Genomic DNA, 12,236 nt, shown 5'->3' on the forward strand with positions numbered 1-12,236 from the left:
GTCTGGTGAAACGCAGTCACGTGATTATTGTTGCTTCGTCTGATTGGTGAAACACAGTCATGTGGCAGATCCACTGGGGGCATCTCTCTGGCAAAATAAAGCAGCTCTAATGTGGTAAATAAAAAAGTAACGAGTCGAGTGCAGCCCAGTGTAACGGAGTAAGAGTAGCATTTCTCCTTCACAAATCTAATCAAGTGAAAGTAAAAAGTATGGCAGAGTAAAACTACTCTCAGAAGTACATTTTTTTTCAAAAGTTACTCAAGTAAATGTAACGGAGTAAATGTAACTCGTTACTACCCACCTCTGGTTTTTACAAAGTCTGGTTACTGTCAAATTTTAAAATGAAACGTAAAAATAAAATGAAGTTGATTAAATGTCCCAAGGGCTGCACAGTGGCGTAGTGGTTAGCACTTTCGCCTTGCAGCAAGAAGGTCCCTGGTTCGCGTCCCGGCTTTCCCGGGATCTTTCTGCATGGAGTTTGCATGTTCTCCCTGTGCATGCGTGGGTTTTCTCTGGGTACTCCGGCTTCCTCCCACAGTCCAAAAATATGCTGAGGTTAATTGATTATTCTAAATTGCCCGTAGGTGTGAATGTGAGAGTGCTTGTTTGTCTTTGTATGTGGCCCTGCGACAGACTGGTGACCTGTCTAGGGTGTCCCCTGCCTTCGCCCGAGTCAGCTGGGATAGGCTCCAGCACCCCCCGCGCCCCTAGTGAGGATTAAGCGGTGTATAGATAATGGATGGATGGATGGATAAATGTCCCAACTTAAGCTTGAATTTTATTTAATTTCACGATAGATAGGAAAGTCATACATGATCAGTTCAAGGACTGTTAAAAATTTTAAACTGTGACAATTCATCCAGTTGTAGTTTCTGGCTGTGATAAAAATGTTTCTTTATTTTTTAACATTCCTTTCAAACCAGTCACCAGGTTCTGGGGTCAGTGGTTAAAATAGTATCACCATCTCCTAACTCTGTGCTGGCTGACATTAAATATTGATTTTATCAATTATGGTGGATTTTTTTTCTTCTCCTTTCTGGGCTTTTCCCCACTTAACCGATGCCACAGTCTGCGTACAGGACGTTCTGTTTCTGTTGAGTACATCTACTGAGCAACACAATGGGTTGGTTGTAGACAGTTTCTTTACATAGGAGGAGGTGGAGGGCACAAGAGTTTATGATTACAACTTGTACACAAATGTTTTTTCTTACTCTACTTAGTAACTGGTTCGTACGATTTCCTTATGATTGATAAACCTGTGATTAGCCTTTTAACGTTTCCGTTACGGACCTGCCAGCAATTGAGAGACTACTTGTCCTTTACTGTTACTCAGAATGCCAAGTAAGTGCGGAGAAATGTCTTTTTGTGTTGGCAAGTTCTGTGCTTAGGACAGCTGATTGAAGGAAACTCTTGTCATGTCCTATATCTGTGTACATGATGCACACTGTTGTCTGATGTGATGCCTCATTCCTCAATTTTTACATTTACAGCATTGCATCCATGCACAGCTAGTATAAAATGCAACAAATTGACTTTGTTGTTACTTGTGACTGATTCAGCATTAGGGTTGCTTTATCTGAATTTGCAAAACAGTGCAGTCTTTGTCTAAAAGAGGTCACGCAAATGTCCTTTCTTGAAAGTTAAACCATTAGGCACCTTATCTCAGTTAATCTGAGAGACTGTTGCTCTCACATATAGTGGCCGGCTAATATGTTATTTTCAAGGCCAGTGCCAATTATTAATAATCAAGGAGATCAGCAGCCGATACTTGGAAAAAACATATGTTTCCAATTGAAATGAAAATCTAAAAATTTTGTATAACAGAAATTTAGAGTAGCACAAACTTCAACAGACTTTGCTGAAATGCCTTTGTTTGTGTTTTATGTATGCTTGAATGAAAAAAACAAAAAGCTTTTCAACATTCATTCCTTATTGTTGATTGGCTACTACTTGTGACGCATAACCAATCAGATAGTGCTGTGGGCGGATTATTGCTTGAGACCACAAAGGGGCGACTATAGATGAAGAAAGGCAGCTGCGTCAGAGACAGAATTGCACATTTTTAAATGAACCTTAACAATAGGTAGTAATGCTGAATGTCTGATCTGATAATCTGCTAAACTGAAAATGGTACTATATATTATACTATTGTACTATACTCATACTTCTTTCACATGCAAGTAAAATGGAATATTGAACAGTCATACCAGAGTGTTGAGCACAGATGAATGCTCATTTGTCATCGTTCACACAAGATCCAGTTCAGGATTTTATGTGGTGCTGAATGTCATTTTCATTGTCCCTAAAGTTGTTTCCTACAGTATTGTTTTTAAACGTTGATGTGCCATGAAAACATAGGCTTTCCATGGACTGTCACTTTCTATGTTAAAAGCGGTTTAAGTTGTGTCTATGTCATCTTCGTGGGATTCAAGACCGTTGCTTAAATGACTCCAGTGCTTTTTCCAAAACATCTTGTGGTTGTCAAGAATGTGGTGAGTGTTTTTTTTCTTTGCCATTTGGAATAGTGCACATCAGGATGTAGTGGGTTTCCAAGCTACTGGTGTGCCTTAACAACAGCAGTTGGAGTGAGCAGAGTGAGTCATTAGAGCAGGAAGGAAAAGGACAGAGTGAGCAACAGCAAGAGCAGTGGAATGTAGGGCGAGTGAAACAGTGAAAAAAGGCTCAGCGAGACAGTCAGCGCTGGCAGCTTATCCGCTGAGTGTGTGCTGTTTTTTTTTTCCGTTTTCCATTTCCTTTCTCCTCTGTTCTTCTGAGAGAGTGAGAGAAAGAGAAATTCACCCCTCTCAGAATCAGCTGAGTTGGTACAGCCCAGCCATCTGACAGGCCCAAAAAACTCACTGTGCTGCTGTGAGTGCCAATCAAAGAGGAGTGCTTGGCAGGGATTACCTTGAGTGACCCTGCATAGATTAGTGCGTGCATGTGAGATGGACAATTCTTTGGGCGGCTTAAGCGGCCCGATGACACGCTTTCCCGGAATATGTGCGGCGGAGCCGTGGCCCGGCAGCCCTTCTAAGGAGCTCTACTATGGTGCTGTCCAGCCCCTCTACTGCTACTGTTACCACCGCTATGGAAGTACTGGAGGGTAAATTCACATTTGCAACACCAGTAAGCTGCGGCTCACAGCAGAGGAAAGGGTTTTTATGACCAACAAATGAGCTTGCAGGTATGTTACTTTAAAACCAGAGTTTATACTTTGTAGTTGACACCACACGCACTCAGTTTATTTCTCGTTCGAATTCTTCTTGTTTTTGTCTGCCATATTTTTTGCTCCTGTGTTGTTTGAGCAGTTAGTTTAATAGCCTACATATTTACTTGAGGCTTGCAGTCAAACTCGGCTATTTTAAGGTAGTTTTTCTAGGACGTGTGCAGGCATGATTTTAAATTTAATGCTCAAGCCAAGGCTTTGGGTTCATGTGCATATATTTATACTGTAGGGTGGCTTTTTCCCCCGTTATGACATGAGAAAATGTAGAAATTATTGCACATTTTATAATGGAAAGTGTATTAAGCATTGGACACACCAACAGACTAATAACATTTCTTGAGCAAATGCGCCTCAAACATTAGTGTTTATCCTCCATGCCTGCTAAACCTTGTTTACTGTGATCTGAATGAATGTTTTGACTGTGCTTATGAGCACTTAAAAGACAACAGAAGGCATACTTGCAGTTTACACTCTTGTGGAAGCTTGCACAGGCTACACCCCCTTGCGTCTGCAACCACTTCATTGGTCGTGAAAGTAGAATTTACGACTTCACTCGTTTGTTGTGTCAGAGTGTTCTTGCTCATGTTGTTTTGCTCCAACAGTTGTTTTGTGCAATAAAAAGAACATTTTCAACATATTAATATTTGTTTTTATGCAGCTTTGGCAATGTTTGCTTATGTGCAGGCCCAGCTAGGACCAGCTGCAGTGAATTTTTTTTTATAATAATATTCATGTACATTAAACACGAAGATCTCCTCCAATGATTACATTATAATTTTGGGCTATGCAGTTTTTCAGTTTGATTTTATTATCTCCAGGCTGTATGGTAGACAGGGAAAAAATCTAATTCCAGTTTGAAATTACATTATTTGACTTAGTATATTTAGCGTTGTTTAATAATTCACACAGCATAAAGTTGCAGTAATCCTGAAGTGCTGATTCACCATGATGTCCTTTAATCGTATTTCAATGATCAAATTAGTTATCAGTGTTTTCCAGTTATGATTTGCTCTTTGATTTATTTTTGTCCTGACAAATTGTTGCACTTGAACATTGTAAAATAGACTTGTATATTTAGTTACTCCAGTTGGTGTATTGATGATTTTAATCTTATCTCATTTATGACGATATTCCTCTTTGGGGAAAAAGAAGCATAAAATTCTATAAAATAGAAAAGACTGACTCCTTCTGTAAAAAACATACTGTAGCTGTCTGTTAGTTTGTTATTGTTTTTTTAAATCAACCTTCATTAGGTTTTATATTCTGGTCACTCTATGTAGCATCACAAGTAAGAGTATTTATTCCTCTTTGCATCTGTCATTTACTCAATACAATTTTATCTGAGTGCCTCTTTCGCTATGGTCTGGCAAAAAAAAGTTTATTAAGCAGTCAAGTAGAGTTCACTGGTTTGTAGTCCTGTGTAGACCACCCAGTAACCATGGTAACCATAGGCAATGCTTGTTTGTTTATTTAATTGTGTATTTAGTCTTTTTGTTTGTTTCATTCGTTCTGAAAATAAATTTTTCCAATTTAATCACTCAGGAATAACTGTTGCCGAGTACAGCATTTTATATCAAATGTACTGCAGTTATTTCCTCTTATATTGCCTCTTTTTCCTTTTTTATATATAATTTTTTTTCCCTGCTCTTTTTGGAGTTTTTTTCCCAAGCATTTGTGTCATTCTATGATAGTGATAACTAATAAATTGCAAGGATTGAGGTGATGCATAGTATTAATTAAGTAATTTGCTTATTTCCGATTTGCTTGAAGCATAAGTCAGAGATTCCTCTGGTAGATGAAATTCTGTGGTAGGAAAAGGAAGATTGACTTGTGGTTCCGTCATTTCCTGAATCAAATAGGACTTGAGAATCAGCAAAAGAGGGCAGAAATTAAAACTCTTAAAATATTCAGGACAGGTCAGGAAAGAGCTTCATTTAAAAACATCGAAGAACCACAGAACCACAGGGCTTCATTGACTTTTGGAGAACATCTGTGTAGAGGCTCTTCACACAGTGTGGGAGAAGAGGCAGGAATGCCACGGCTCTCTGACCACCTCCAAAGCAAACACGAGCGCTCCCTGACCCAACCAGAACACCATCTCTCTGAAGGACATGTATGAGGAGAATAACTCTGCAAAAAAAGGTCTTTGAACTGGCCTGTGTCAGAAACATGCTTTGCAGAACACTGCTGGCAGGATGTAAGTCAAGCGTTTAAGTCCCAATCCAAGCTTGACGTGGTCCTTCAAGAAGAGCTGAACTGTGGCTCCATCATCACTGTCAAAATATTGTTGCGTGGATATTGCCTTGCAATTAGTGCATGGAATATATATATTTTTTGATAGCACCGTCATTTGGAAATTCTGGCACTGCCCATGATCTTCATAAAAAATAAATGGAAAAGTAGATTATACGCAATTTTGACGAATAACAGCAATGGCGTCAACCATGACTGAAATGGCTGAATAGCCTAATCGAGTGCATCGGGCTGACTTGAAGATTGCATCAATGCCGTTTTCTTTTAGTTGATGCACTACTGATTTGATTTTGCTAGTCATGCTGCTCCATTCCAATGCAAAATCCCTCTGATTATTGGCTAGCTCTGGATAGAGCTGGCTAGAGCAGCCAGTAATTCTGCAAATCAGAGAGGCAGATTTAAAAACAGCTACCGTCCAAGAGCAGCTAAAGCAGACTCCATCACTCTGCTGTTACAGTTGTTTACTGTGTATTTTGTTGAATTTTTACACACTTCTGTATCACACTGCATTGTGTGATGAGGCAGCCAAACTCTTTGTTGTACAACAGATAGTCCAGATACATGTCTGTTTTTTTTCTATCTTGTACCCTTGCTTTCCATGTCTTTTTCTGAGTCCATATCTTTTGCCTTTACCATCGAGTGAAGCACATTCCTTGGCCCTATCTGGTACCAGCATGGGATGTTTGGCTTGGCATAGCCAGACTTGTTCCAGCACAGTGCTTTCATGGAACAGGCAGGAGGAAGCATTCTGTGGTGTACCGCGCCAGCAGTGATGATAAAGAATGTTGCTCTGTCCTCAATCATTTAGTCGGGCCTGTTTTTAAAATTCACATACAAATCATATTTTCAATCTAGCTAAGCAGGTAGTGATATCAATGTGAACTCAACTTCTAGCCTTTTAGAAATACTAAGGCTATATTTTTCTGTTTTCAACTTCCTACCTTTTTATCTCTCTGTATGGTAAAAAGTTCATAATGAGTGTCAGTCTTTTGTCTTTGAGGGGTTGACTGAAATAAGTGACACATATGACCTGTCCACATTTCAGATTTCTTCCTTTTGTAATTAGGATAAACTGATAAGAGACAACAGTATCTGCAGTGTGATATGTTTATGCTGGAAAATGAGGATCCTCAAAGTACAGGATAGCATCAGACCTCATGATGTACCGTATCTCTATTTTGTGGTATTGTTCATTTTGGGGAAACTGTACCGTTGAAAGAGGTCAGCATAACAACTGAATGGCACATTATATTGCTGCCATTCTGTTTAAACCATCAACATTTAAAGATTTTTTTTTGGCATTTTCTGCCTTTATTAGATAGGACAATGGAGAGAGATAGAGAGAGAGAGGAAACATGGGTAGAAGAGCAGGGGAAAGACATGCAATAAATGGCCATGAGCTGGATTTGAACCCATGACAACTGCGTCGGGGACATCCCCCTGTTTATGGGTCGCCAGCTCAGCCAACTAAGCTATCTGGGCACCCAAAACCATCAACATTTAAGAAGACTACTCAGACCTATCTTTGCCTTTACAATTTAAATGTTCCTCTGATGGTATGCTATTAGAGGAAGGCTATTGTTTGGTATGATGCTGGAAGAGTGAACCAGGGATTGTGTAAATGTCAGCGAAGTATATAGTAAATACAGCAACAGTGATTAATCAATTAGATGATTAATAAATTAAATTAATCACCGGTGCTGTGATTTCAGCTTTTTCAATGGGTGCATTTTCTAATTTCTTCCCTTTGTTATGACTGTAAACTGAGTATCTTTGAGTTGTGAATAAACAAGACATTTTATGATGTCATCCTGGGCTTTGGGAAAGCCCTGATCAATATATTTCACCACTTATTCACATTTTATAGAGAAAGCAACTTATCAATTAATTGCAGCTATAATTGTAAAGTGTAAATGTATAAGGCAGCTATAAAGCTTTGACATACTGGTAGTACGTGGCACATTCTGTATGAAAGCAATGTCGAAGACTGATGGAAGACACATTTGTGGAAAAACAAAAAGAATGTTTGTAGTATTACAGGGTAGGTTTTTACCTCTGAATCGAAGCATTGATAAGCCTATGGACTGAATAATGCTCTGCTTTGTGTTTTTGATTTATACTAACTTAGCAACCAAAATCACTTGTACTAATCTGCACACTGACCTCTTAATGTTTCAGGAAGAAAAAACTAAATATTTTTCTTGCATGTTTTGCCTTCAGCAAATAACACGTCCCTCACAAGAAGACAAGTCAGACGACAAGAACGAAGAGGACAAATCTGAGAAGTCAGAGAAAAAAGAGGACGAGGAAAAGAAGGACGAGGAAGAGAAAGATGAAAAGGAGGATTCTAGGTGAGTTATGAATAGTTGTTTGTCCTGGTGCCACTCCAGTCCATTAGGCTCCACAGGGAAAGCTCCCCTCTGTTTAGTGTTTGATCCATTCACTGTGATTATTTCAGAGAAAGAATGTCTTAGTTACATGTATTACATTAAAATTGCAGTTCCTTCAGATAATTGTAGCCATCATTATGCACTTCTATTTGAAAGCCAAACTATCTTGAATAATTTGCTTTTGACATCCAGCAACCCATTACAGTTACAACTGTCTATCAAGAAAATTCTTTCTACCTATGAACAATAGCCAATGACTGTAGCTTGCTCTGTTAATAAAGCTATTCTTCCTAGACCTTAATCTGGTGACATTAAATAGGCATAAAATAATGAACAAACAAATAAAGAATTCCCATTCAGGTTTAATTGCATGGGCCCAGAACCTGACTTTTATCTTAGAGAAGTTGTAACTTTCAATTAGTCTTGAGTTATAGCTCTGACAACAGAATGCGTATCCTGTTTTTGATTGATGTAGTTTCTCTTAAAATAATAAATGATCATTGAGAAATTATGCATGACAATTTCACTTCGCTAAGCCCTTAGAAGAGATATGCATGATCATATTCTAGAGAAGAGTTTGAAGAGGGGATATAGCTATATATGTTCAGACACACAAACAACTTGTGAACATGTGTGTTAACCCTTAGTGTGGAAAATCTCTAATATGCTTTGCTGCCCTCAGTCCTAGACGAAAAGAACACATTTCAAAACGAGCCTGTTATCGCTGAGTCAAAAGGGAGTAGATATTTGCTGTACCACCAGCTAAAAGCTGTGTTTCCCTGCCTAAAACCACAGGGACATTGGCAAGGACAAAGACAAGTGTGACGGTGGGGAGGACGAGGACGGAAAGGAGCAAAACACGCCGCGTGGCAGGAAGACTGCCAACAGCCAGGGCCGCCGTAAGGGAAGGATCACCACACGCTCCATGGCCAATGAGGCTGCATCTGTGGCAGCTGAGGAAGGACCTCCCACTGCCCCTGAGCCTGCCTTGCCAGATCCTCCGCAACTCCCTAAATCTGATCCAGCACAGAAGGCCATGAAGGAGCCTGTGAAACCCCAGACTCCAGTAGCTTCCATGGACACTAATAAAGGTGAATCCTCTCAGGATGCTTTCTGGAGGATGTTAAAATTGTGTTTTTACAAAACTGGAACACACATACTGACTCAGAATCAATGAAAAGGGAGTTAATGACATATTAAAGGGGCATCAGATTGGGGATTCATCATCATGACAGTTGCATTAGTTGTGATTGTAATTTTTGCAAGTTGTCATATTGCCTATATGGCTGTCAGTGCTTGAATTTATTTGGAAGTCACGTCTTTGTTGAGTTAGTCAAACAGCCAGCAATATTTTTTACAGTCATTGGTGACTTTATATACCATTTGTTCATGCAACATCTCAATTTTAAGTAATTTACATGTGTTTTATTTAGTTGCAGTAATATAGTATGAGGAAGCACACAGCAACATGTTTAAGTTGGTAAAAAGTCTCATTATTTTGATGTTGCTCACTGTTCAATTATTGTGTCATGAGCTGAAAGAATGAAATGACAAGTGGCAGAAATACACTTTAAACAAGGTACAGTGATGTGTCAGAATTTGGCTGTCCTTTTTTCTCTTAAAATGTGTAGATACATGAGCTGCTAATCACCTAAATGTGGGTATTTGGCCCATGTACTCGTTTCCAAGTGTCAAACAGACTTGGTTCTACGCTGCATTTCCCTCAGGAAGCTGTTTGCAACCTGTCTATCACCACAACAGTGCACTGCTCTAGTTGAGCTGTTGTCATGGCACTCAGTCACACACTTGCACTCCTTCACCCTTTCAAGTCTGTCACTCTGATGGTGGCAGCTCAAATTTTCAGGTATCCAGGTCCTGTGGGTTGACCTTGTGTTGTTTTTTAAGCTGTGTCATTAATTCACTGCTTTACAAGTGTCCTGTGCTCCTCTGCCACCTGCTGTCTGTTGAATTCTGCCTCACTCAACAGTCTTGAGTTATTCAAAGTCTGCCCTGTAATGTGATTAATTAACCCTCTGCTGTGTGTCTGTCCATCCTCTAAACCCTCTACATTCTGGACATATCATGGTTTACGTACGACTGTGTCAACTGTAATCTCCCTTAGTGACTACACTGTGGATTTAGTGTGGGACTGTTTGCTTGCTCTGTTGTAACCACTGCAGCTGTGGCACTTCTTAGAAGTACACGGACTAGGTGCTAAAGGGTAGCTATCTGTCAGTCTTGCCTAGTTGAAATGGTGCCAGGCAAGTTGAGGAAGCTGCTGATTCAGTGGGGGCCACCGGTGGGGGTGTGAAGTTATGGAGGAGGGGGTATGTGCTTGTTTATGTCAGTTGAGATACTATACTGCCAGATTTTGCATCCCACAGATTAATGTCATAATATCACAGGTAACATATGTTTTTTGCCAAGGGAGAAGGTAAGCCTAGTGTAGTGGATATTTGTTTAACTAAGTGTAACAGACTGTGTGACCAGAGTAGCAGCCTTCTAAACAGTTAGAATTGATATCTTCATCTTAAAAGTGGGTAGGTGCACACCTCCTCTTAATGTCAAGGGTACATCTGCAGCTATATTAGTCCAAATGTTTACACAGTCTCAGTGGGCGCCATGGAAGAGAGCAGGCTAGAGTTCATTTGGCCCCCTCCATACTAACCGTGCACTTCTCTGAATTTTGTTGGGGGGGAAGTGAACTATGTAAGCTGAGGCAAGAAGGAAGAGTGTGTGTCTGTGTGTGTGTGTTAGATACGCAGTGTCACAGTAGAAGGGGTGAGAGGGTTATGGGTTGGCTGCTCTATCTGTCTGTTTGTCTATATCCAAGGCCATTTCCCAAAGAGGGAGGCATTGCTCTCCACTCCTCCACTGTCTTGCGCTACATCAGCTGACCAAAGCCCTCCCCTTGTGGATTAGAGAGGAGGAGGACTTGCTCTGGGCTGTGGGCAAGGGGAGAGAAAGAGAGATGGGAGGAGAATGAGAGGGTGAGAGTGAGCTAGAGCGAGAGTGTAAGTGAGGGAGCAGGTCTCGGCAGCCCCTGAATGTAAACAGATTATTAGATTAGTGGCCATGAGAAGAAGACGGCTGAAGAAAGGACTGTCTCTCTCTCTCTCTCTCTCTCTGTCTGTCTCCCTCCCTCGTTCACTTTCTCTCATTTCCTCTGTCTTTCTTTCTGTCAGTGCTGATGGGGCTGTGTCTCCTTTCTTTGTGATTTAGCGGGTGCTGGTGAAACCGGAGAAACTTCTCGCTGGACCGAGGAGGAGATGGAGGTTGCCAAAAAAGGTAATGTTTTAATTCATTGCTCTCTTGCTTTATCTCTCGGCCCTTCCTCTCTTTCTCTGCGCGGCTAAGACTGCTCCACTTTTTATGATCTTGTTTTTTTCCTGTTTTTTTTCTTTTCATCTTCTGATTTTCTAATATTGCTTCGCACTGCCTGTTTCTTACATGCACACTGTAATGAATGTACACATGCATTAATGCAAACACAAACTTGCACTGGTGTCTGAGACCCATGAAGATTTTTTTTCTGTTAGCGGTACTGCTCTCTTGGCTTTTGAGAAGTCATCTATTAAGGCCATCCAAGAAGCAACAGAGCGTGACAACTTAGCTTTCTTTAAAGATCACTATCTATTCTTCACATTCAAACACTGTCAGATTTTTTCAAAAATGTGAAACTTACTTCAGCCTCTTCAGAATATTTATTGCATTCTGTGCTTGGTCTCTGGATGCACACATTCAAGTGTGCGCCCTCTTCTCCTTTTTGCTTGGATTTGTTGGTATAGGTTGTTACGCAGGGTTTCTGAGACCTAAGAGCAACGGACTGAGGGGAAAAAATGAAAGGATTAATGAGGATTAATTAAGACTCTCTTGGGTGGGTAGATATTCTCAACCTTTACAAAAATACATGCTGCCATTATCTCCTCAGGCATTCAGACATGTATGCTACATGTCTGTGGATTAGTGTAACTAAAAGAGGCCGGTCATATGACAAACCACTTTCAGAAATCACTTTTATGCTGCCACACATGGCTGGTCATGCAGGCTCAGTGAACGGTTTCCTTCTAAGTCACAGTTGTAACTTGTTGATCTGCACAAGCCCTGGTGTTAATACAAGCATAACTCATGCCAGACTTGGTAGTGTCATCAGAAGTTCTCCCTGAGCAGAAAGAAATTTAGATCCTTTAAGAGAAATGGAAAAGATCAGTTCTTTGTTGTAGTAATTTCACACCTTCAGTCTAATTTGAACTTTTCTCTGATTTGGTCATTGACAAATATCCTTTAAGCAAAAAAGATATATGAGGGATCAACATCCTTTCCTTGCATGCAGACATGTGACCAAACATGATCTTGTCATATTAAGT

At 40.2% G+C, this 12,236-nt stretch overlaps 1 protein-coding gene across 6 annotated transcripts in view; it reads left to right on the forward strand.

The window, feature by feature from the left end:
- The window catches only part of ncor1 (nuclear receptor corepressor 1), a 58,566-nt gene that overhangs the window by 25,267 nt on the left and 21,063 nt on the right, over window positions 1-12,236 (forward strand). For all 6 annotated transcript variants that reach the window (XM_023280176.3, XM_023280178.3, XM_023280177.3 and 3 more), the window contains exons 15-17: window positions 7,700-7,830; window positions 8,665-8,960; window positions 11,092-11,157. In XM_023280176.3, the coding sequence (XP_023135944.2) occupies window positions 7,700-7,830; window positions 8,665-8,960; window positions 11,092-11,157 (493 nt within the window). The remainder of the gene's footprint in view (window positions 1-7,699; window positions 7,831-8,664; window positions 8,961-11,091; window positions 11,158-12,236) is intronic.

The sequence above is a fragment of the Amphiprion ocellaris genome, chromosome 14 (genome assembly GCF_022539595.1).
Source record: "Amphiprion ocellaris isolate individual 3 ecotype Okinawa chromosome 14, ASM2253959v1, whole genome shotgun sequence".
Lineage (NCBI taxonomy): Eukaryota > Metazoa > Chordata > Actinopteri > Pomacentridae > Amphiprion > Amphiprion ocellaris.